Source organism: Ammodytes marinus, assembly GCF_949987685.1.
Source record: "Ammodytes marinus genome assembly, chromosome: 20".
In the NCBI taxonomy this organism is placed as follows: domain Eukaryota; kingdom Metazoa; phylum Chordata; class Actinopteri; order Uranoscopiformes; family Ammodytidae; genus Ammodytes; species Ammodytes marinus.
The window spans coordinates 17500151-17527191 of record NC_137224.1 but is presented as its reverse complement, the minus strand read 5'-3'; the positions used below and the strand labels follow the sequence as shown (position 1 = coordinate 17527191).

The following is a 27041-nucleotide window of genomic DNA, read 5'->3' as shown; positions in this document are numbered from 1 at the left end:
GATCTTTGTTTGGTTGCTGATAGGTCAAAGAGGGACCCATTGTTATGCTGTCTGCTTTTCAAATGGTGTGAAAAGAGAGAGAGAGAGTGGATAGGCGGAGGAGTGAGCAGAAATACATCCCCATCCACTGCCAATCTCAAGCTGTTTCAAGACTCTGCAGGTTTTCCTTTATTTGGAAATGAAAAGCAGTGGGGAGCAAGTAATGACTGAAATTGGACAGACATTTAAGAATAGATAACGATGTAAACTATGGACCAATTGTACTAAGTTGCCCTGCGTCATCTCTTCCCTTTTAATGTTGTTGTTTGTGCACTTTGATTAGTTTCTCTTCTTCACTGGGGATGATTTGGTGACGTGTTTCTTTTGTTCGCCTTCTTTCATGTTTAAGTGCTGTCGTCAAACGTGGCCTCACTGAAGCCTGCCAATTTTGTACCTGCATGTTTTCAAGTGAGGTGATGAAATGGTTTTCGATCTGCAAGTGCAGAGAGGGAGGGATATGACCCTCTGTTATGTATGCAGGTTCACACAGGTGAAAGTGTTTTATTATCTAGCTTGGACCTCCTGCGATTATATTGTGGTGGGTGGGTCGTCACCACACAGTGGGTTAATAACATCCCTCTGGAGATGGAACAAGAACGGTCCTGTCCTTCCCCACACACACACACACACACACACACACACACACACACACACACACACACACACACACACACAGCTCAATTCACACTTACTCAGACATACTTAGACACATATCAACACACAGTTTATGGTGACAGTTACCTCAATAATGAGAATATGCTCTCAATAACTAAACCATACAAACTGCAATGAAAAAATGAATTATTAAAGTATTTCAACGATGAAGTCTCTTCCGTTCTGGCAACAGTTTGTAAAAATAATATATTTAATATTTCCAACTGTGTGTGTTTCTGTGTGAATGAGTGAAATGATGGATGCACACACACACACACACACACACACACACACACACACACACACACACACACACACACACACACACACACACACACACACACACACACACACAGTTTTCTGACAACAACAAAACGTAGAAAAGAAGGACAATGAATCTACTCTAATTTTCAGAGTATCCTTGCCTGTAGACACTGCACACTGCCTGTTCAAAATTGCTTTCTGTCTGACCTGTTCACCCCAAAATAATACTAAAGTTACATCTTGTTTCCTAACTCTTTATAGCTGCTACACTTAACACTTGGTTATGTGTCGAGGTGTATCAGCCTTGAGACAGTGATATTGTCATGTTTATCTGTAGAGTGCCTAGTGTTATATTATACCGTACAAAGTAACCAATATGGCTTCTTAAATGCCAACCACTCGACCGGTGTTTTACCTGCTCCGGGAATTGCCAATCGACTCAATTCGCTCAAAACTCCAACACATTTTTCATGTCACATGAAATGATGGATGCACACACACACACACACACACACACACACACACACACACACACACACACACACACACACACACACACACACACACACACAGATGGAGGCCATTTGTGCCTGTTGCATATTGTGTTTTCCTCCTAACAATGACACCAGCATCCCCAAATGTCATGCACCGCCTCACTCATTAGTTCATGCCTGAGCAGACTTTCTCCTTTTTTTTTCTTTTTTTTCCGCTCTGGGCGCATCCTTCTCAATATGCCTCATTGCCACTGGCGTAAGTAATAAGCAAAGAGCCAGACTGGAAAGCACAGATGCAAATTAACTCGTGGCTCTGAGACAATTTTTCTGAGACAAGATGTTCTTTTTCGTTTCCAGCTTATTAAGATACATTTATTTAATAATTTCCCCCCAACATTTTGAAATATGTCATAGCCACTGCAGAGCTATGTTGTGTCTATAAGGAATATTCACCCCCCCGTTTATGTTGTATTGTCTTACAACATTGAATCCTAGCAGTTTAAATGTTTTTTTGACACTGATCTGCAGAAGAGAACTCTGAATCACCAATCACCTTGGTTTGAGAGACCGCATAACCAGTAAATAATCTTGCCTATGTGTCGTCAAAGTTTGATTGTAGTAAACTGAAAACTCCAGTGTCAGTCTCACTGAGCATGCAAGATGGACCTATATAGTGGGGGAAGGCCAACAAGAGACCTATTACTACTGTGGAAAAGGCCCAGATTTGAGATATTTACAGATGGCCGCTTGGCGCTTGCTTAACCAGGCGCAGCTTCACGGTAGAGCGGCAGAGAGTGAAAGACATTCGGCTTCAGTTTTCAGTTGACATTTGGGGGACCAAAGCTTGTCAAGAGACCAAAATGCACAGTACATACAATTAAATGCCATGTTACGCTCCACATCGTCATAATTCTAATTCGTCATAATTTTATTCTTTATTCATCTATAATACTCTGCACTGGCAGAGCTAGTATTTTCTACTGTTAACTCTGAGTAATAGCTACTTATACACATGGACCATCCATACCACTTTTTTATCCTGGCTCATGTTGTTTGTATGGTTGGGATATGTATGTACAGTGCCTTGAAAAAGTATTCATACCCCTTGACATTTTGTCATGTAACAACCACACGTACATGTATTTTATTGGGATTTCTTGTGATAGACCAACACAAAGTTGCGCATAATTGTAAAGTGGAATCAAAATGATACATTGTTTTCATTGTTTTTGTTTATAAATAAAAAGCTGAAAAGTGTGTGCAAAAGTATTCAGCCCCCCCTGAATCAATGCTTTGTAGAACCACCTATCGCTGCAATTACACATGCAAGTCTATTGGGGTATGTCTCCGCCAGCTTTGCCCATCTAGAGACTGATATTTTTGCCCATTCTTCTTTGCAAAATAGCTCGAGCATCAGATTCAACGTCAGATTGGATGGAGAGCGTCTGTGAACAGCAATTTTCAAGTCTTTCCAGATATTCTAAATAGTTTTTAGGTCTGGACTTTGACTGGGCCATTCTAAAACATGACTATGCTTTTATTTAAACCATTCCATAGTAGATCTGGCTGTATGTTTAGGGTTCTTGTCCTGCTAGAAGGTGAACCTCCACCCCAGTCTCAAGTCTTTTGCAGACTCTAACACGTGTGCTGCCCTGTTTTTGGCTCCATCCATCTTTCCATCAACTCTGACCAGCTTCCCTGTCCCTGCTGAAGAAAAGCGGTTTAACAGTGATGGTGCATGGCTCCATCACCGTCAGGCTTAATCCATGTCTGTGAAACAGGCCCTAAATGCTCAGTAGAGCAACAATAAATCTACTTAGAATATGGAAATGTGTTTCCATACAGGTGGTTTGTGCACATTTTAAAATGAATGAATTCAGTGTTTATAAAAAAACAGATTTGAAAAAAACAACAATCAAAGAATTGAAATATTGCACGCAAAATAAGTTGTCCATAAAGCGCAATTGAAAGAAACTAGGAAAAAAAAAGATTGACATACATTGTTGACTTAAACATCCACTGACGCTCCTGGAAGCTTCCGCTCCACTGAAGAGACAAAATAAATGGCAGCAAATGATAACATCTGTGTAGAGTGATGAGGCCGTTATCTTCCTCCAATGTATTACATGCAATACATTAAACACAAATAAAAGTCATTTAGTCATTGTGCTTTCTACATTGTCACTTATAATCACTGTATCTCGTTGCACCCTCTTCTTCTGCAGTGGTTTAATGGCAACTGACTGGAATGCCACAAACTGTAATGCTCAAATCATCATACTGCTTATATTTACATACCATTGGGAGATGGGAATGCTCATTCATTCACACATTTGAAATAAGCACTAAATTTGTGAAAATTCCCCACAGGCATGAATACTTATTATAGGCTCTTTATTTTGGTTTCGATGTATTCTTTGAAAAAGGAAGGTTCATCATAGTTATATTCTACCATCGGATCGCACTTGACAGTGAAAGGAGCTCTCCATGAGACATAAAGGCTTGTGTACTCCCCAGGCTGCACAACCCTCAATTTAATATTATAAATATTTAACTTAAATTCAGTCATGGCGCGGAGGTTTTGTAAGAGCTCAAAATATGTTGCCATTATCGCAACTGATCATCTACTTGAAGATATTTTCCTCACATTGCCATTATTCACTTTGATTGAATATTTTCAGCAGTTTGGATAAATGAAGAAAATAAAACTAGCATCTAGAAAACAAGTACAATGGAATTCATGTTAATTGACATTGCACTGAAGCATTTGTCAGTGCTGTCCACCTACGCATCTCATGATTGCACTGTGATGCACACACAAGCTCTCTGAGTACTTTACCTGCATTTGGACCACCTACCACACAAACATGGCACAATGAGGGAGGGAGAATAGATGGAGATGTTGCAAATGGTGTTTTAGCCCCTTGCTTTTAGACGTTAGTTGTGTAATGATTTGCTAATGCATGTGGGCTCTCTGTTTTCATCAAATTGGCTATTAAAAATATTACAAAACACTTAGTTAAGCCCACTTCTGGCTGCGGTGCCCACTCAATATTCAGTCCTTTGTATATTGCCCTCAGTGTCTAACATTTAATCATCTGAAAGCATTTTTTTATATTTTAATGGATTTTCTGTTCGTGTTTGATCTTTGTAATGGATTAAGTGGAATTAAATGGCAATGTTACTGTATGTAATGTACAGTAACTGATGATTAACCAAATAGTTTTTTTTATTCTACCCGGAAATGGGACACACTTTTACCTCCATTATGCAAAAAAGTTATTGCAAGCAAAGCAAATAAGAGTGATTCTACTATTCATGCAAAGTAATCTCTCCGGACTGTCAAACCATCGCCATTGCTTAGCCTTCTTCCCCTAAACATGTCATCTTTGATTTGTTCCTTCCGTTTTTAGTCTACAGTAATTAACATGCACAAATATTGTCCAAGTTAACAAACACTGATTATTCACACAGTAAAAAGTTACTTCAGTAATATAGTTTGGCCTTTTGCTGACATTCGTGGCCATAGCAATTAACAAGCATTGCATGTAATGAACAGCCTGATCCAAACGACTGATTACTGCAGTGTTTGCAGGGATTCATTGACATCCTCTCCTGCTGATTATAATGTCTACTTCCCCGAGCAACTTCAGACAAGTGTTTGTCAAGTTGCCACTAAGGCAGAACTGAGCAAGTGAAAAACTCATTATCCGTAGCGTGTATAATTTAAAATGTCACCTTTTTAAAGTTCCTTTGACATTTTTTTTCAGTCAACCTTTCAGACTTGCAAAGACACCACTCACTGGATTATCACTGGACTGGTAAAACATATACTGTTGTAAAAAGAAAAAGTGGTGTTAAGCGGATGTTTGTGGAGGTTTAAGTGCTGTAGAATGCAAGTTCTAGGACTCGAGGGACCTGCTCATCTGTCTGTGCATATCTGCGGCACTGGATTAGCGACCATGCCAAACGGCCAACTGTTCTTGAACCTAAATCCCCCATGAGGGTCTTGTTTGTGTATCAATTAATTTGTGGGGAACAGAATAACTTTTTATGCAGTTACAAGGAAAAGCATCATATTAGCTGACAATCAGGGGTGTGTACACTGGGTAGGGTGGTGTAGAGGGGGGCAATGGACCTTGCCTAAAGAGCCCTTTCTTTAATCTTGGTATTGTATTTTTGGGAAAGTACACTGGTTCAATGTGAATATTCAGTGGTTTGATGGCAACCTGTATTATGCTTTTTACTCAGCTATATATTTTTGAAGCTTTATGTGCAACTTCAATTCAAGTAAAATTACGAAAGCTGGACTTTGACTAACGTATTCCTGCACTTATGTATTGCTATTTTTTTCCAAAGTAAAGATCTCCATACTTCTTTGTCCAATGCACATGTGAACTAATTATGAAAGATTCAATTGAGTTAGCAGAAACTAGTGCACTCGTCGTAAATCGAAGCGTCACTTGTGATATTATGTAAAATTGATTTTAACATCCGTTTTCTCCATCTATTTGCTTCATCTACAGGGTGTAGGGTCCGACCCACACATTGCCTTGGCTCTGCCCCCTGACTCCAAGCAGACCAAAGAGAAAGCAGAGGAGCCCTCCTTCCAACACTGGGATGCCGATGAGATGACCATCAGGATAGGTAGAGCTGGACCTCTATCAGGCAAGCCTCCCTTCATATACCCACATCAATTAGTTAGTTTGTGCTTGATTCAAGAACAAAAGGATGAACTGCATTTCATCAAAGAAAACATGCCAGCATCTACAGCTGTAGGCACTATAGTCCCCCTGTATTTGCAACTACTCCAATAGTAAAGTAAAGACACAGGACACCAGATGCAGAATACATATATGCATTGGTTACAACTGTAGAATGTCACCTGGAGCTTCTCTGATGGCTTCTTTTCACTGTCCAGATGGTTCCCTTGTTCTGCTTCTACCTCATCTGTCCATCTGTGACACTAATTGGGTGCTCCCCTCACTTTGAATGTTGTTTCAACCTGTGTAGGGCATAATAAATGTTTTCTCATTCTGTTTTCTGGGGTTCGGGACACTACCCTTTCTGCATTTCACACATTAAACATAATAAGGAAAAATAGGAAGGATAAAAAGAAAAGGCAAGTGAAAAAGTTTTCAGCATAACTAAATAACTTTTCAACTTGGTGGTTCACACAAGAGCGGAACTGGTCTGACTAACCAATAACCACAGACTTCCCATTCTTCATCTAGTTTTCTACATGATAAATAGTTTGGAATGGTGGTGTTCCCTCTTGTTACTCTTTTTGGTTATAGCTAGTGTGCGAAACATGGGGGAGTCCGCATTCAGAATTTTATGAAACAGACTTTTTATTATGGAAAGCACTACTGTTGCCTCTAATTAAGTGAAATTATAGGCCCTTTTCTTCTGGGAAATATTTTGACGCGTCCTATGGGAAAAAGCAGAAGTGAAACAAATGGCATCAAGGATGGCTCCGTTCCTAATAAACGTCAAGTACGTCACATCAAATAGCGACTATGGACAACAGCAGGGCTCTGAAATGTGCACACCTGAATGGAATGCCATTATTAATGTGATGTATACACCCATGCTTTGCCTTCTGCAATACAGAACTGGATACAATGAAAAAGCTATTCCTGCTATGTTAACTCATGCAGACACAAGTGTTTATGTAGCAACATGAGCTTTACTAATAGATCAAATTAGCTGAAAAATGTAGTTGTTTTTAGTTTTTTAATTCTTTGTGACTGCATAGCCTTTATGCGTCATTTCATCTGAGTCACGCCCATTCATTACCATTTTTTTCACAGTGACACATCCCATTAATCCTGAGATTTTGTAATGATGATGAAGATTACATTTTTTCAAAGTTTTTGAATGTCAGGGGAGTTTGGTTGACCACTGATGAAGGAACTGTTACAGAGCTGATGAATGTTAGTACTGAAGGAAATTCTATGAAAAATCTTGAGATGCTTTGATGTTATTTTTTAAGTTTGTTAGCAGTTGGAGGTGATCAAATAAATAATAAAAGCAAGACAAAAGGGGGAAACACTTTTTTAAGATTGAAGAAACTTAAATTATGCTCTATAGGGGACACATTCATGAGCAGATAGCATAACTAAGAAATCCACAGATTCAATATCTCAGACGACGTTCTTAAGATCAATTACAAATGCATTGAATCTCTATGGCACGCCTGAGGGCATGGAAAGAGAGTCGACCATTGCAGTAAACAGAAAAGAGCACTACAATTAGATCAGATTGAATCACATTGGCAACTGGGGGAACGCATTGCATTATCATTCACTGTATGTTTTCCTGTGTGATTCACAGTGCAGCTTATCCAATCCAAAAGTCAAGTTAAAGTCATTTTCTTTGCATTCATTTGAGTCCCAATGTTACATTGTTTATGTTAACTTATAAGCTTGTGTGTAATGCAAAAAATATAAAAAATGCGATTAATCGTGATTAACTATGAGAATTCTACGATTAATCACGATACAAAAAAAAAATGGTTTGACATATTACAAGACAATAAGTACTGGAAAAGGAATCCACCTGCCAGACTCTTTACATACAGATCATTTGGGGGGAGGGTTTTAGCAAAAGTTCAACTGCCTCTTGCTGAGAGATCCTCTCAGAGGGGACGACCCTTACCTCAAATCAAATGTCTTCTCCAAATATGGTCATGGCACAAATGCTGACTCGTGTTCCCGAGAATACGGAAATAAAAAAAAAAGATCCCAAAAGCATTAGATGTATTTCAGTCCCAGCTCATCGGAATCATTGTCACAGCTCCGGTCTAACAGGAGTTGTGCGACAACTGCCACAGGAGAAGAAGGAGCTGATGATAGCCTTAGGGCTCATGCTTTCAGTATTGGTCTAAATCTGTTGGCTCACTTCTCACTACTTCAAACTATAGCGAGAGAGGAAGAAGAAAGAGCAGACCAAATTGCATCCAGTTGAGCGCTGCTCACTGCAGAGGGGCTGTAATGGCTCTGATGTGGGTTTCCTGCATGCACGAGGACGGTTACAGGTGTTCAAGGCTTGTATCCTCATGGGGAGTGTTTTGTTTGTTTGTTAACCACGAGTGGACATGGGGTAGGAAAGGAGAGCATTCAATATTCACACACATGTATTCACGGCCTATTGACGTCAGCATCCACTTTCGAATCCCTATTTTTCTTTATGCGTCAAGGCTAGACGGGGCATTAACTGTGTCTGGAGATAGACCTCAATTTCTAGTAGATGGATATTTCCTTCCCTGTGTATCACACCTGGCATTATGTCAGTCTCAAGCAGTGCTCATTGGATGTTCTCCAATCTGGAGACAGATGGAGGTGCCGTCCGCCTGTTGTGAGGGCTTTCACTCCCACATACCGTCTCACTGAGTATCTCTTCAGCATCATGTATAGAAACTCATTAGTCAGAATCCTATACCTTTAGACTCTTACATAAACTCACACATACACACACGCTCTTCCATTTCTATCTTTCAATGTGCTACAGCTTTCTTTGTTTCTTTTGGAAATCTTTTCTGCCTAAAAACGATTCAAGCCGATTCATTGGTGGTTGGTCTCTCTTCTTTTTTTTTTTAGAATCTGAACATACTTGATCAATTGGAGGGGGCTGTTTCCTGTTGTCCTTGGTTTCTTCTCAATAGAAAAAGCTTGCATTTCTTTTTTTCAAGGGCCCTCTTCCTCGCAAAGGCTTTTCAGTGAATCAGCAGCCGGTCGCTTCTTTTTTTTAGCCATCACAGAAGATTATCAAACCAAAAGTCCCAGCCTTTTTAGTCTTTCAGATGTGTATATGGGTATATGAATGTGGATGGTATGTATTACTGTTTCTTTTTCCTTATTTCGATCCACTAAGCAGGATGCTATTCACATGATAGATACCTTAAATTGCCCTTTTCAAAAAAAACAAAACAGACAGCTGTTCAAAGCAGGAATTGATTTTTTTTTGTTCTTAGAAAGCAGCTCTAAGAAGCCCTCCTCAGCACAATCAATGAAACACAAAGACAAGACAACATGATTAAAATTAACGTTCAAGAACAAAATATATTGTACACTTCTGAAGTGCAGAATCAGAAATGAATAACAAGTCAGTACATAATGAATACAATATTTAAAGCTTAAGCTTAAGGAAATAAATATATTATCTAAGTTCATATTTAATTTAACATGTTTATGCCCAGAGTGTTGGATTGAGATGTCGAGTTGTGAATCCCTTAATGAAACAGGAGATACATTTTCATACACGCTTTTCTGGAGCCAGTGGCAGATGATATGATCCCTTTTTATATTAATGCCACCGATGATCTGAACCTAATGGCAATTTCAGGATTCTCACGATCAACTTGGGTATTAGACCCACATTAATACTTGATTAGACATAGAAAGTCGTTGCCATCAGCCGGTAGTGGGGCATTAGGTTAATAATTCACTAACTATTTGTATTTTATGGTGTTAAGTAAGAATGTCATTACTGCCTAATACATTTTAACACACCATCTCTGTGAAACTGTGAAACGATTATTCAGTTTGCCAAATTCAGCCAGATACTTAGGTCTATGTCTTCGACAAAGGTTTGGTCCTTATCGTGGAAGGCAGCTTCTGATTGGTTTGTGTAGTCATCAATGTAGCCTCAACGGACAGAAAGTGGGAAAGGCAAGGTCTGACTGGAGGATAGATTAACAACTACATCAACCAATCAGAAACCACCCTTCCACTGAGGGGAACAACGTTAGGTCTGAATGCTGGTCCTGATTGGTCAAACAATGACCGGGCACTTCCCCATGGATATATGAGAAATGCTAGACTAATCTGCGGGAGAGAAAGGAAAGTGAAGTTTGCAAGATCAGGCTGGTCACGCCAGGCTAAAGAAGCCCTGCGTAAGCATGTACCCACTAAAAGATGCATACATACACAAAACTATTCCAGGTCCTCCTCATACTTAATACATGGTTTCCTAAATAATTCAGTCCGTGTTAGGAGGAATCAAAGTGTGTCTCTTGGCACTCTGTTTATTCAGGTCTTCAGATACAGTTTTTTGAATTGACTATGAAGTATCAATTGGGGTTTGATCTTCATTTCTTAGTAAATATTAAGAAGCAATTGCCATGTAGAATATGGATTTCCATATTTTGTGGTGGGCCTTCAATCCTAATTTAATAAGTAATCTATTCTTTTTCAACTGCATAGTTTTTTAGGCCTTAGGGCAAAAGCTGCAGCCAACTTCATGGCCTATCTTTTATAATGAGGAGGAGATGATGCCCCTGTTTTGACAGAGATGAGGCAATGCATGTTACATAGCTCATCACATATCCATGCAAAAGGGTTTTCTGGAAATGTTGAAAGGACTGTACGGAATGGTTTTCTGCTAAATAGGTTTATCCATTGACAGTAATATACAGAGAGGACAGATCCGTGTCTGTGTTTATCAGACTATCAACAATGCTCAAGATTTGTTCTTTGAAGTTGGGAAAAGAGGAAAATCATAAGATTCATTGCAAACAGCTCATTCGGCAGAATCCTAGCATAGTAATACAGTAATTGTATTTGCTAACCCCAGACACACACACTTTTACTTTTGTTTTAACTTGTATACTGACCTTCAGTGTTGTCTTGTTGCTGGGGACGTTTTCTTAAGATTTGGTAACAAAAAGTAGTCAGATATTTGATTGAGGCTTATGGCCAATTTCATGGGGGACAGATACTTTTCTTTTTAAGTGGATGGGGGTAGTGGCCAGAGTGGTTTTGAAGTGTTTTCTCTTCCTGATCTCTGTAGACTTTCTTTTATTAACAAAGTTATGTTTATTTATTTTTTCACCAAGGTGCATTGTGTGTATCCATTAGAGCTTATCTGCTGAATACATGTCCTTCCAGAAAAAAAACATTTGCAGAGCTTATTTCTGAAATCATTTTACAACCTACTTCAACATTGACTTTGTTGGTAAACCGCAGTGCTACTTATTGCTACTGGCAACTAAGGATGTATAGCACATGATCTCTACATTCAATACAAACAAAACATAAACTCCTCTGTGTACCTTGGAATACAGCTTTCTGTTCTTTTGTTGGCAGGTAGATGGATAATGCTTCTGTCAATACTAAATCATAAATTCCTGCATATGTTTCTCAATAAGTGCATTTCATTTAAAGAGTTACCCTGGCCTGAACCCTAAAGTGTTGACGTTCAGTATATAATGTAACTCTACCGAAACTTGACTCATTATAGTTTTTTCTAAGAGTGCATTCTCAACTTCTACAGACGAAAATTAGCCATGTGGCTATAATCTGGCTCAATTGTATATTGTGCACTGTCCCTGCTAAATAAACAATAAATGAAATGAAATGAAACTTGCTCTACATTCTCTTGGGAAGTCATTTGAAAACATTTGTGACAGGATGTTGTTCTAAGCAAAGTTTGTCCCTTTAGTTACATGGACACAGAAGAAAAGTGGTCGAGCATTGCTTCTGATCACAACTGCCAAAACAGCTCAGCGCTGTTTGGAAAGTCTGTATTCCTTACACAACAACAGTAATTGGATGGTGTAAAGTGAGATACATTGGAGAAATTGAACATGATGGTGTGTCTGCAGTGCACTCAGGAGAGGATATACAGTCCCCGCCTTTAATACTGTGCAGCCACATATCCTTCTCAGTAAACTTCAACAGATGTCTGTTAATCCATATATCATCAGATGGTATCACTCTTTTTTAACTAACAGGACCCAACAGGTTAGAGTGAACCAGACAACATCCCAGTCAAAAGTAATAAGTACAGGTGTTCCTCAAGGGTGTGTAAGTTCTCCTCCCTTATTCACAGTATATACTAATGACTGCATCAGTAGGCATCCTAGTGTCTCTTTTATTAAATTATCGGATGACACTGCCATTCTGTGTCTTATGGATAATGATACGAACACCCTTGTTTATAAGCAGGAGGTAAACAACTTTGTACGGTGGTGTGAGGACCATCACCTCACAGTTAACACAAAAAAAACTGAAGAAATGGTGTTTGACCCAGGTCATGTGGGGGACCACACTCTGTTACTTATTCAAGATGCTAACATTGCTCAGGTTGATTCGTACAAATACTTGGGCGTGCATATTGACAATAACTTATCCTGGAGTGTTCATGTAAATAGTGTGTGCTCTAGGATCCAGCAGCGACTTCACTTTTTACGAAGGCTCAGGGTGTTTGGTGTCCAAAGGAAGGTGATGCTGCTTTTCTATCGTTCGGTGATCGAAAGTGTAATTCGCTATGCAATCTCTGTTTGGTTTGGTAATTTAACTGTGAAGTGGAAGACTCAAATCAACAGATTGGTTCTCACAGCATTGAAAGTGATGGGAGTGAGGGAGCACCCCACTCTCCAAGCAATATTTGAGGAAACAGTACTTAGACAGGCTAGGAAAATAATTGCAGACCCCTCTCATGTCTTACATTCTGAGTACGACCTGCTACCCTCAGGCAGACGGTACAGAGTCCCAGTTAAATGCAAGAAAAGATATTTGAACAGGTATAAATTTTCATTCATTCCACTATCCGTTACTCTGTTGAACTCAGGCCGTTAGTAGAATGCCATTTGTAGATCTGTATGTATGTATGTATGTATGTCTGTATGTATGTATGCACTTTATCATTGCACTGTCAGCACTTGTGTGCTAGGCACTGTATTTTTCTATATAGTATTCTATTTTTCTACTGTCTTGTTGTGTTATGTGTTATGCAGCAGTCTGTACGTCTAAGACAAATCTCCTTCGGGACAAAATAAAGTAATCTTGAATCTTGAATAGTATTGGAACAGTGAGGCCAATTCCTTTATTTTTGCTGTAGACTGGAAACATTTGGGTTTGACACCAAAAGATGAATATGAGACAATAGATTAACATTTCAGCTTTAATTTCCAGGTATTAACATCTGGATCCGATACACAACTTAGAAGATAGCATTTTTTGAGAAGGAACACCACATTTTTAGGCGAGCAGAAGTATTGGAACAGATAGACTTTAAATAAATTAAAGTGAATAAAACATAATATTTTGTCGCAAATCCTTTGCTTGCAATAACTGCATCAAGCCTGTGACCCATTGACATCACCAAACTTTTGCATTCTTCTTTTGTGATGCTTTCCCAGGCTTTCAACACAGCCTCATTCAGTTGCTGTTTGTGTTAGGGGGTTACTCTCTTAAGTCTCCTCTTTGGCAGGTAAAATGCATAATCTATAGGGTTTAAATCTGGAGATTGACTTGGCCAGTCTATAACCTTCCACGTCTTGCCGCTGATTAACAACTTTGTTGTGTTTTGGGTCATTATCTTGCTGCATGTTGGAGGATCAGTTTGGTTGCATCTTTCCTTAAATTGGCAGACAAAATGTTTCTGTCGACATAGAGTTCATTTTGCTGTTGCCATCATGTGTTACATCATCAATGAAGATTAATGAGCCCGTCCCAGAAGAAGCCATGCAAGCCCAAGCCATGACATTGCCTCCACCGTGTTTCACAGATGAGCTTCTATGTTTGGGATCATGAGCAGATTCTTTCTTTCTCTAAACTTTAGGCTTTCCATCACTTTGGTAAAGGTGCATCTTGACAACAACACAGTAACACATGATGGCAACAGCAAAATGAACTCAGAAGTCTACAGGAACATTGTGTCTGCCAATTTAAAGAAAGATGCAACCAAACTGATTGGAAGATCCTTCATCATGCAGCAAAAACAACAAAGGAGTTCATCAGGGGCAAGAAGTGGAAGGTTTTAGACTGGCCAAGTCAATCTCCAGACTTAAACCCTATACATGTTACCTGCTAAAAAGTAGACCGAAGGGAGTAACCCCCCAAAACAAACAGCAACTGAAAGAGGCTGCGGTGAAAGCCTGGAAAAGCATCACAAAAGAAGAATGCAAAAGTTTGGTGATGTCAATGGGTCACAGGCTTGATGCGGTTATTGCAATCAAAGGATTTGCGACAAAATATTACGGTTTATTATTCACTTTAATTTATTTAAAGTCTATCTGTTCCAATACTTTTGCTTGCCTAAAAATGTTGCGTTCCTTTTCAAAAAATGCTATCTTCTATAATTATTTCCTTTAATTGCCCTCACACGCATTGTATATGTACTCCGATTTCTCCACAAGAAAATATAATGTTGCTCACTTAATAAAAGTACGCTGTTGTGCTTTTGAAGGTGAAAATATTTCCATATGGTGTCTACATTGCACAGCTCTAGAGACACTTATTGTCTTGATTGTTGTTATCAAAGAACTCTTCAGCTGCTCTGAGATTCAAATATACAACTCTGTAGCTCAACACATCCTTCTTTTTGCTATTGAATTTCCTATCCATGTGTTCCGCCCCGGTTCATTGCTTTTTGATAAGAGACATTGGTGCTGCCGTGTCTTCTATTAGGCCTCAGAGGACAGACAGAGGAAAGATTCATGAGGGAGATATAGATATGGATGTTCCACTCTACAAGTGAGACCAAAGGGGTAAACAATCAACATTATTTGTGACAGGGGTATGTCGCTCATCTCTCTCGTTCAGTCTCTCTCTTCCTTTCTTCATTACTTTCTCTCTCTCTCTCTCTCTCTCTCAGGCTGTCACACAGAGATTTAGAGAGACAGAGAAACTCCCTCGGTACTTGTCTTCATTCGTATACTCTAATTATTTTTGGACTTTTGGAGGTATCAATCTTAAGACGTTTGGATGGAATTGGAACGGCAGCAGTTAATGAGTTGAAGAAAACTTTGTGAAAACTCTCCATGTCTTTATAGTACACCCAGCTCGGCAGGTTCCTTGGCAACCACTGAATCAGCAGGTTGTCCAACATTAAAAAGCCTGTTCAAGTGCAACTGGTCACACTACAGGGGTAATCGGTCTAATCTTCTTTCTTCTTCTTTTTTTTTCTCTCGTTTCCTTTTGTAGCTACACAGATCAAACAGTCTTCCTCTACGGTGAATTTCAATTTCAGATTATAATGAGTCACCTCGAGAGAACCCGAGGCATTTTTCAGTAATTTTCACTGTTTGGACAGCCTCCATTGGGAAATTAATCAAGGAAAGCAAAAATGTTATAACACAAATCAATATGACATGAGCCAGGCCATTCCAATAGATAAGCTGTATTTGGAACTAAGAAATATCCTTTTAAAGTTAAATGCTACAAATCTACAGAGTAGATCAACAAAACACACTTTATAGATGAACAGTATGTGACATGAAAAATGTGTTGGAGTTTTGAGCGAATTGAGTCGATTGGCAATTCCCGGAGCAGGTAAAACACCGGTCGAGTGGTTGGCATTTAAGAAACCATATTGGTTACTTTGTACGGTATAATATAACACTAGGCACTCTACAGATAAACATGACAATATCACTGTCTCAAGGCTGATACACCTCGACACATAACCAAGTGTTAAGTGTAGCAGCTATAAAGAGTTAGGAAACAAGATGTAACTTTAGTATTATTTTGGGGTGAACAGGTCAGACAGAAAGCAATTTTGAACAGGCAGTGTGCAGTGTCTACAGGCAAGGATACTCTGAAAATTAGAGTAGATTCATTGTCCTTCTTTTCTACGTTTTGTTGTTGTCAGAAAACTGTGTGTGTGTGTGTGTGTGTGTGTGTGTGTGTGTGTGTGTGTGTGTGTGTGTGTGTGTGTGTGTGTGTGTGTGTGTGTGTGTGTGTGTGTGTGTGTGTGTGTGTGTGTGTGTGTGTGTGTGTGTGTGTGTGTGTGTGTGTGTGTGTGTGACAGAACCACAATAGAATGGAGGAGGTAGACAATGTCCTATGAGCTTGGATAGATGGAGTTGGCAGTAGGGGCAGAGTTGTGTGATTGGAAACCAAGGCTGTTGGGGGGTTTTGTTGGCAGTTTGGTCCCTGTTAAGGGAACTGTGTATGAGACATTGGTGCCTAGAGCAGGTAGTGTAAAACATGGCTTACACTGCAGCCAGGTCCTGCGAATGGCTATGGGCAAAATGTATTGTCTAACTAACACTTTGTGGTAGATCGGAGGGTATGCTTTGGTGCTTGCTGAGATGTGGTCGATGAGGATTTTGATTTGGCTGTTGATTGGTGAGATAAGCAGATGGCTGCCAGACAGTGATAGCAAGAAAAAAAATGGGTCAATGAATGTATGATGACACAGCTTGATAACCACTACAGGGCCTATTGATAGGCCAAAACATAATTTAAGATACTGGCCTAACATAGGAAAGCTCAGCCACCTTCTAGCACATTTTAATATGTACTGATAACTGGAATATGTTTGCCCCTTATTACTGTAACAGAACGTTCTCATAGAAAACTGTCACATTAAGGAAATCATAGGTGTAAGTCATTTAATTAATGATGTCTGATTACCCATGTTGCTGCTTCATTGTCAGTGTGCATGCTGGCAATGTCAGAACGGCAAAGTAACACCCTTGCTTTGTTCTGACCATTTAAATGTTTGTTTCAAGTCAAGCAAACATTTAATAAAATGGTAAGTTCATACTTCTTTTTTTGGTCATCAAATGGCATTAGCTAACATTAACAAAAAATGTTACCCAATAGTAATTCTATAACTATGATAGTTTTTTCTCTTTGTTGTCTGTATGCTTCTGTGCCCACTTATTTAGCATTTTCTATGTTGTGCCTTTTTTAAACTAGATGAACACACATACAGGGTAAGAGAAAAGAGCAGAATGAAACAAGGTAGATGGCCAGGCAGGCAGGGATATACTGCAGAGGAATAATTCTGAATTACTATAGAAAATAATTGTCCATCTAATGCCAAAATGAAGTGCTGAGACCAAATGTGGTGTCTGTGTTTATTAAGCACATATTTATTTTCCTGATTTACAATACACTTAGGGTAAAGGGGAACACATTTTAGCAAAAAAAAACAAAGACATGACATGTGAAGAATCATTACCCAGAAATGTGCTACTTATTCTCACCCTGATATTTACATCAGGCTGTTTATCTGCAGCACCTCAAATTGGTCTAGACATATCGGAGGTAATGAGGAGAAAAAAACATGCAGAACCACAACAAAAGAGACATGAGGAAGCTTGGGGGAAGGCTCAGTGACCAACAGATGTCTGATCAATGCCTCTCTAAAAAGCACAGTGAATCCAGGTACTTTAGCCGGCATTCAGGCTCCTCTTACTCGACTGCAAACGTGGTGTTACTTTGTATTGGGTTGAATTAGATTAGATTTTTGGTATTGCGCAACTCTTTGACGATGATTCAGTTTTCCAATTGTCAGTGCGGCCTTTCATGTTAATTAATGAGAGGCGCTCAACTGAAAAATTCTCATCTAATAATTCTTATTAAGTTAAGTTTCTATGATAATACAACGTGTTGCTTGCTCTCTGATATAATCCTGGTTTTAACAGTTCAGTTAAGGTAACCATTACACTTGGTTCTTTTGACACCAAATCTACCAATAGATAGATAGATAGATAGATAGATAGATAGTAGGGGTGGGAATCTCTTGGCACCTCACGATTCGATTCCGAGGTCAACGATTCGATTCAAAAAATCGATTCTCAATGCATCTCAATGCAATTTTTTTTACCTACATACCTATGTGTGATTTTCAAAAATATATTTACACATCTGAGTTTGCTCCTCAGAGTTTGCTAATCACTTCCTACTTTTGTGATGATTATTAAACACAATCAACAGATGAATTACCTCTCTAATATTGTATTAGAGAAAAAGCTTTTCTTGTCACAAATATGACTTTCTATGACCAGTGCAATAATCAATGCAGCTTTCAACACAATATGGAAGTATGTAAAAACTAAACCGATTCAGTTTAATTTTCTTTCTACTCTTGTGAATCATGTTTCTATAGGATTTCTATTCTATTATTTTCTATGTCATTTCAACACATTGTTCAAAAAGTATGGCTTGGAATTCAGCTCTCATACAAAAACGTAAACAGACACAAAGCCAGTGCAGGTCATATGGGTTTGCTGCTCTCTGCCCTTTTGTCGCCACTTTTAACAACTCGCACTTGTGTGGTGTGCATGCGCAGTGGCGCAGGAAATACTAATATTAAATACTTAGTAAAAAAAAAAAAAAACGATTATTAACTTTTATGAATCGTTCAAGAGAGAATCGCGATTAATCGGAAAATCGATTATTTTTCCCACCCCTAATAGATAGATAGATAGATAGATAGATAGATAGATAGATAGATAGATAGATAGATAGATAGATAGATAGATAGATAGATAGATAGATAGATAGATAGATAGATAGATAGATAGACACTTTATTGATCCCTTGGGAATGTTCCTTCAGGGAAATTCAAAATTCCAGCAGCGGTAGTACGGAAAAGAAAACAGATACAAAACACAAGTAAGAAAATCACAAGCTAAGATGCACCAATAGACATGGTAAAAAAGTAAGTACAGGTTTATATTTATTAATACATTTTAAAAAGAAGCAGCAGAAGGAGCAGGCCCAGGACACGCTGTAGAGATTATATATTTTGGATCACTTGGGCACGCCTAAGGATGCCCCAGGATAGGCTGGATGAAGTTGCTGGGGAAAGTTGCTTTGCTGGCCATGTTGCCACTGGGACCCTAACCTTGGTTAAGCAGTACAGAAAATGGATGGATTGGTGGATTATTGTGGATGAATTGATAATGCTAGCAGAGACGTCATGGTGGAGAGAAAAGTCATTGTGAAGCCTAGTTCGATCAATGGTCTTAACAGCACACTTTTGAAAGCCTTTTACACCATCTCTGTGCTTACATGGTTAGTTTCAACACCAACAAAAGCATATTCTCTTTGGAGGTTCACGCGGCCTTAACAAAGTGGCACAATGTTGTGTTTGTGTGCGTGTGGGGATGCTTGCGCTCTGTCACAATATCCCCAGCAGGGTCAGACTGTTGCCTGGCAACAATGGCCAATGAACACCAGAAAGTTTTCCTGTTTGATTCGTTTCTCTCTCTTTTTCCTGCACAATTTCTAACCAAATAAATACAAGATTGAAAGGTGCTGTGTCGTACTGCACATTCATAAACCAGTATATTGTGTCCTGTCTTGTTAACTTCAAGAACTGTGACAATTGATTTGTGTTTGGCTTCCTCTGTTGACAGTTGTGTCAGGTGAAAAGGCAAAATATCGTTGTCTTCCTTTCAGCTTCAGAGATGTTTTGTGCAAATGTCATGAAGTGTTAGATCTTTGCAAAGAGAAATGTCCCAATACTTTTCAAGGTGATAAATCATTGTATCGTTAGAGGTATGCTCATGTTCTTTACCTTTTGAGATATTGGCCTTGCTCAGCTTTTGTGGGACTTTTATCATGGCATAATTGCTTTTGAAAGAAGTCGAACAAAATATAGAAGACAAAATTAAATGAAGCAGGAAGGTCATTCATTAAAAGCATTACATAGCAGATTTTGTCTATTCATACTATAAAGTGGCATTACCTATTGAACTCTATTGATTACTAATGGCAACTGCAGAATAATATAAAACTAGCAAACAAATGCTATAATAATGTCATAATAAATTTTTTATGAAAAAATACATTGTGGAATGAAAATGCCAGTTAGATGACATACGTTCCATTTCAGAGGCTCTGGCTCTCAATTGGCGTTGCCATCTGCTTATATGACTTTTTGTATGGACATTGTTGTCCCATTATATTCCTGTCTTCTCATAATATAAATCCTTTATATTATAGGATAATATAAATCCTCATTATTTGATCGTGAAAGTAAGTTGCTTTCTTTTTATCTCAGTTTTTCATGCATGGAATTAACTATATTCATTTTAATATTTCTGTGCATTATTACCAAATCTGCTTACTTTCATTATTAATGTGTTACTATAACATCTATCCACGCATTCATTGATTCTTGCAACCAACAAGCTTCCTCCAGAATCGCTGACTCCCCCCTTAATAAAGACACTGACCAACTAACTGAGAAAAAAAAAACTGTAACCCAACCATAACATTACAAACTGATGGGGCAGACAACTTGCTCTTGCTGAAAAAGAACGTGTGGAAAAGGAAGATTTCAGCGCTGTGAGGGCACAGAATCTTTCGCCTCCGTGAGAATAGTGACTGATTCACTCACTGCAATCAGGTGTGTGTGGCACTGATTGGCTGATTGAGCCCAGGTGTGAGGAGTTTATACAGGTCCTTCTCATATAATTAGCATATTGTGATAAAGTTGATTATTTTCCATAATGTAATGATAATAATTGAACTTTCATATATTTTAGATTCATTGCACACCAACTGAAATATTTCAGGTCTTTTGTTGTTTTAATACTGATGATTTTGGCATACAGCTCATGAAAACCCCAAATTCCTATCTCAAAAAATTAGCATATCATGAAAAGGTACTCTAAACAAGCTCTTAACCTAATCATCTGAATCAACTAATTAACTCTAAACACCTGCAAAAGATTCCTGAGGCTTTTAAAAACTCCCAACCTGGTTCATTACTCAAAACCGCAATCATGGGTAAGACTGCCGACCTGACTGCTGTCCAGAAGGCCATCATTGACACCCTCAAGCAAGGGGGTAAGACACAGAAATAAATTTCTGAGCGAATAGGCTGTTCCCAGAGTGCTGTATCAAGGCACCTCAGTGGGAAGTCTGTGGGAAGGAAAAAGTGTGGCAGAAAACGCTGCACAACCAGAAGAGGTGACTGGACCCTGAGGAGGATTGTGGAGAAGGGCCGATTCCAGACCTTGGGGGACCTGCGGAAGCAGTGGACTGAGTCTGGAGTAGAAACATCCAGAGCCACCGTGCACAGGCGTGTGCAGGAAATGGGCTACAGGTGCCGCATTCCCCAGGTCAAGCCACTTTTGAACCAGAAACGGCAGCAGAAGCGCCTGACCTGGGCTACAGAGAAGCAGCACTGGACTGTTGCTCAGTGGTCCAAAGTACTTTTTTCGGATGAAAGCAAATGTTGCATGTCATTCGGAAATCAAGGTGCCAGAGTCTGGAGGAAGACTGGGGAGAAGGAAATGCCAAAATGCCTGAAGTCCAGTGTCAAGTACCCACAGTCAGTGATGGTCTGGGGTGCCATGTCAGCTGCTGGTGTTGGTCCACTGTGTTTTATCAAAGGCAGGGTCAATGCAGCTAGCTATCAGGAGATTTTGGAGCACTTCATGCTTCCATCTGCTGAAAAGCTTTATGGAGATGAAGATTTCATTTTTCAACAAGACCTGGCACCTGCTCACAGTGCCAAAACCACTGGTAAATGGTTTACTGACCATGGTATTACTGTGCTCAATTGGCCTGCCAACTCTCCTGACCTGAACCCCATAGAGAATCTGTGGGATATTGTGAAGAGGAAGTTGAGAGACACCAGACCCAACACTGTGGATGAGCTTAAGGCCGCTATCGAAGCATCCTGGGCCTCCATAACACCTCAGCAGTGCCACAGGCTGATCGCCTCCATGCCACGGCGCATTGAAGCAGTCATTTCTGCGAAAGGATTCCCGACCAAGTATTGAGTGCATAACTGAACATAATTATTTGAAGGTTGACTTTTTTGTATTAAAAACACTTTTCTTTTATTGGTCGGATGAAATATGCAAATTTTTTGAGATAGGGATTTTTGGTTTTTCTTTACTTTTTTGCCAAAATCATCAATATTAAAACAATAAAAGGCTTGAACTACTTCAGTTGTGTGTAATGAATCTAAAATATATGAAAGTCTAATGTTTATCAGTACATTACAGAAAATATTGAACTTTATCACAATATGCTAATTATATGAGAAGGACCCATATGCCCTGAGACCAATGCTCTGTGCTGCTCATTGTCTCACCTTCAGAGGTAGTGAGAGGTTGTCTCTGAGTGCTCTCTGTGTTAAGTGTTGCAAAGGAAACTGTGTATGTATTGTGTATGCTTTCAGCTGCTTGGCAGTGGTGGTTTTGTTGTTGCTTTAGTTTGTTATATTAAAAGGTAGCCTGTGTGGCCCTTTACAGCTATGTGCATTTTTGTTTTCTCCCCTTCCCTGTAGTCGCTTCTGCGATTTAGTGGTTATCCCTCCGGGGATAACTTCCAGACACCCCTGGGTCCGCACTCGTGTGTCCCCCCCCCAGTCATTACAGTAGGCTAGCTTACAACATTAATGCTGTTCTATTGTGGTGTGCCAGTAAACCATACTGGTGAGCCAGCATAAACAATACCAGCCACTGGAGCTGGCACACTTGAATGGAATGCAGCCGTGAATAACAACATTAGTTATCCTAGCGGTGTTTGCCAAGTGAACATGTACAACATTTATTTAGTTCCATTTGGAGGAGCAGAATGTCTTCCCAATGGTGGATTTCCCTCATTTTTTACTAATGAGTTTTTCCTTCGTGTGATACGGAATAAGATTGGTACCGGCATATATTTGTGTTTTAATTGTTTAAATTGGACTTGGTCATGCCAACCTGTAGTCGTGACTGCACAAAATTTGTTAATTAAATTAATTTCAAGTTCAGATTGAAAATGTGCACTCTTAAATTGAATGTATTGGCTTGTGATTATTATTATTATTATATAATATTATCAAATATAAAAAAAACAAATCAGAATGGCCCACTTACAGCTGGGCTTAAACACTGCCATAAAGTAAAGACAGATAAAAGATGTTAGACAGTAGTTAAGAAGAGCAGCAATTCAAAAGCCTCCATTATATCAGTGTGTTTACCTTGGACACCAAGATGGAGAAAATGGAACACAAAGGACAAGAAAAACGACTCAGTTCCGGACAATACATGAACCCAACGTGAACAAATGGCCCTTCACAAGCAGCATGGGCCAAGCTTTGTCCAGCTGAGCTCTCTTCAGTTGATGTATGTTGGAGCGCTTTGTGTTCACAATAATTGGTAGATATTCCTGCCAGGCTGAAATCCTTTGTTAGCACTGGTTTATTGGCGCAGTCATTGAACAGTTAATCACTACAGTGAGGATCTTATTCTGAGGCTCTTTCAAACCCCACCTGTTCCTTCAGCACTTGTTTTTCTTCACCAAACTCTCTTTGTTGCACATACAGTACAATATTTTTGTGTCGTTAGACCGAAAATGGCTTTTGTTGGTGATCTACAAAATTGTCTCCTGATGTTGCACTCACCAACACAGGCAAATGTATATTGCCACCCTCTATTTCCAATGAGCTTTTTTCCTTTTCCTTTCTCCGCATCAATTTTCTTCTCACACAGGACCACACAGCTCCCCTGCAATTTCTCCATCTCCCTGCCTCAGTTTCCCCTGGTTACACCCTGTCACATGAATCCATCTTTTTACCTCATTTCCTCCTTCTTAAGCCCTTTTCTACCCCCTCAGAATGTTATTAATGTGCGTGTTCAAATGCATCTGACCCGGTCAGCCCACTGTCATCTCTAAATGGAGGAATCTGAAGCAGCACTATCAAAGCCATGTAAAGGACCATTACCTGCTTTGCTGCTGATAATGTTAGCAATCAGTGCCCTCCACCACCCAGCTAACCTAAAGAAATGGCTGATGTCAGGGGTGATTCATCACATCATTACGTTTGCCATTCATATTTTTCATTGTAGTCTACTCTGTGCATTGTTAAGCGTTTCAGGCACTGAATTTGTTTTACTGCGATATCCTTTTAGAGCACCATCATGGAGGTTATATCGACATAACTGTGGATGAACATTGTGAACTATGGCTGCAACTAACAACTATTTTGATTGGTCTATTGAATTTGAAATGATTAATTGACTAGTCGGATAATGAATCAGAAAATTACTTCATTGCTCCTATTTAGCTTTCAGCTTTTAAATATGAATTGAAGATTGTTTTAGGCGTGTGTTTACTAACAATGAAGACAATAAAGATGAATAATTCAAAACACTTTACTGCTGATTTTTGCTACTACTGATACAAAAGATAAATAATAATTCCAATATCAAGTTCCGGTCCATTAAAATCAAGGAAAATAGGGCGTCCCCCCCATGGGCCTCGGCCAGCAGCGGACCCGGGTTCGATTCCAGCCCGCGGTCATTCTCTGCATGTCACTCCCCTCTCTGCCCCATTTCAACTCTGTCTCTACACTATCAATAAAGCATAAAAATGCCCAAAAAAATCTAAAAAAAAAAAAAAACAAGGAAAGTGCTGATATTAAAAATATATAAAAAGGTTCAAAGTAGTAATTTGCCATCCGTCACACATTAGCTTTTGGTGAGAGGGAGCTATTTGGCCTGTGTTATGCTGCATTTTAAGACATTAGAGATAATTTTGTGTTAACATTTTTAGATTCTTATTTGTAAGATTTGTAAAGCCAGCATTGCTTGGCTTGGGAGCGCATCAACATTGCACAAGCATTTGAAGAGGACTCAAGATAGTTTCCCTCGCTAGCTGGCTGGTCAGTTGTGGGTTCTGGCAGTGCAAGATAAACATTAACATTATTATAATAACACAAAAAGAAATCCAATTTATAATTCATAGAATTATACTGTATATAGTCTACAGTATAAAAAAATCTATCTTTTAAGGACCAGTGCGGAATTTAAGGAAATACACTAGGTTTGTTGTTTGTATTTTACAACAAAATTAATTGCTTCAGCCCTTTATGTCACATCTGTTCTTGAACAAGTCTTCTGTGCACCTGGTGTGGATGAGCAAACAGAGGGTTAAAAAGGTTGTATACCTTACTTTTATGAGCTAGAAGAGTTTCATCATAGGACCTTTGCGGTGGTATTATTCGCGACACCGCTGTTGACAAAGGCAGTGCCACGAGAACGATGACTGTGCTGTGTAGGTGAAGCGTGACAAAGAAGAGAGATGAGTAGGAATAGCAAGAGAAAGAGGGTGATTACTGAGGATCAGCAGAGTGAAAGAGGAGAATGATTTAAGGTCAGGAGGCCGGTGCCAATAGATGAATGAAGGAGTTTTACCCTGGGAGGGTCTGGAGGCGGAAATCACAATCAACATGGACAGACAGAGAGAACGCACAAGAGAGAAGGACGAAGATGTGAGACTGATTGCTGGCCTGTGGGGCTGCGCATATAGTTGAGTGTGTGAGAGATAGAGTGGGTAGGTGTAAGAGAAGGATAAGTGGGAACCAAAGAGTGAAGAAGTTACCGACTTGTATGACAATTCTACATTACAAGTAATTTATTTAATTTTCAATAGGGATTTTTTTACTTTCAAGGGCAATTTTCCAGTGAGACAATGGAAGGCTTCCACTGCAGAATGCTGATCATCTCGATGAAGTGTTTCCACCCTAAAGTAACAAGCTACTTTGTATTTGGAGGAGACTGAAAAAATACTGCTCAGATTCTCATACCCATATCGTCCCATTGTCCCCTCACTTCGGAAACTTGAACTCCTTCACTTGGGGTAAGGACTCATCCTCTACCCGGAACAGGACACTCCATCGGTTTCCTGCAGAGAACCATGGCCCCCGATATTGCGTTCTGATCCTCATCCCAGCCGCTTCACACTTGGCTGGAAACCGATCCAGTGAGAGCAGAAGGTCACAGGCTGACGATGCCATGAGGACCACATCATCTGCAAAAAACAGCGATTAGTTCCCGAACCCACTGGACTGCAACCCCTACCCACCACGACTTTGCCTCAATATCCTTTCCATGAATATCACAAACAAGAACATTGTGATATTACCAAGGTATATGCATTATATACTACCAAGGTTAAATGCATTATATACTACCAAGGTAACATGTGTATACATTATATTCATGATGAGTACATCCTCATGAATTATAGCATTCAGCATACATTAGTCAAGAGTTTTGTCTCGATATTGAAAATTACTCAATACTTTTTCACCAAAACAGCTCGTATAGACAGACAAGAGTCGTGGCTTTAAAGAAACGTGTATTTGTGAAAGGCATGTCGTATTACCTTTTTATTAAGTTTGTTTGCCGAATACGGGTGTCATTCAATATAAAGTGAATGGAGCGTTGTGTATTGTTTTCCCCCACGATGGGCGTGGCCTCCGATTATGACGCGTTCCGCACTGTCTCTATAGCATTGTCACATAAGAAAAGGTTGCACTGGCAAATGTTGTAGTCCAAGGTGGGTTGTACCTGCAATCTGCTGTATGTTTTTCCCCCTCAACATAAGTATTTTAAATCCATTATTGGTATCCTGTGTGTTTAATCAGGAAATATGTGTGCAACATAGTAAACCAATGATAGAATTCCATACTGTCCATGTGGTCAAACGAGTGTTTTTTTCTACGGAAAGCTGGACCTCAAAACAAGCAATAATAATTTCAGATTAGTATGCAAAGTATCCCCCAGGTAATTACAGTGGAAAGCCACCCCTGACACACGCATTACATGTACTAGAACCAAGTGCCCTATGGGCATTTCTATAATTTCTCTGCAACTGCTTTCTCTACTCCTAACCTCATCCTTCTGACCGCTCATCCCTGCCAGAACCCTGACTGTCCTTCTTTACAATCAGCAACACAAAGGTTGTATTAGATAGACGTTAGCAGCATAGTGTTACATGGCAATTACCCATTTGCACAATTTGAATATAATCAAGCTTAGGCTATTATTTAACAATGTATAGGCCGCTAGGATGCAGAAATGCAGGTACTCCAATTTAATTGGCAGCTTTTAAT

General features: G+C 39.4%; 1 protein-coding gene across 3 annotated transcripts in view; it reads left to right on the top strand.

Moving 5' to 3' along the window:
* The window catches only part of slc39a11 (solute carrier family 39, member 11), a 131551-nt gene that overhangs the window by 75757 nt on the left and 28753 nt on the right, over positions 1–27041 (top strand). For 2 of the 3 annotated variants that reach the window (XM_080048741.1, XM_080048742.1), the window contains exon 5: positions 5978–6119. In XM_080048741.1, the coding sequence (XP_079904867.1) occupies positions 5978–6119 (142 nt within the window). The remainder of the gene's footprint in view (positions 1–5977; positions 6120–27041) is intronic. The other variant, XM_080048743.1, reaches the window with a different exon arrangement.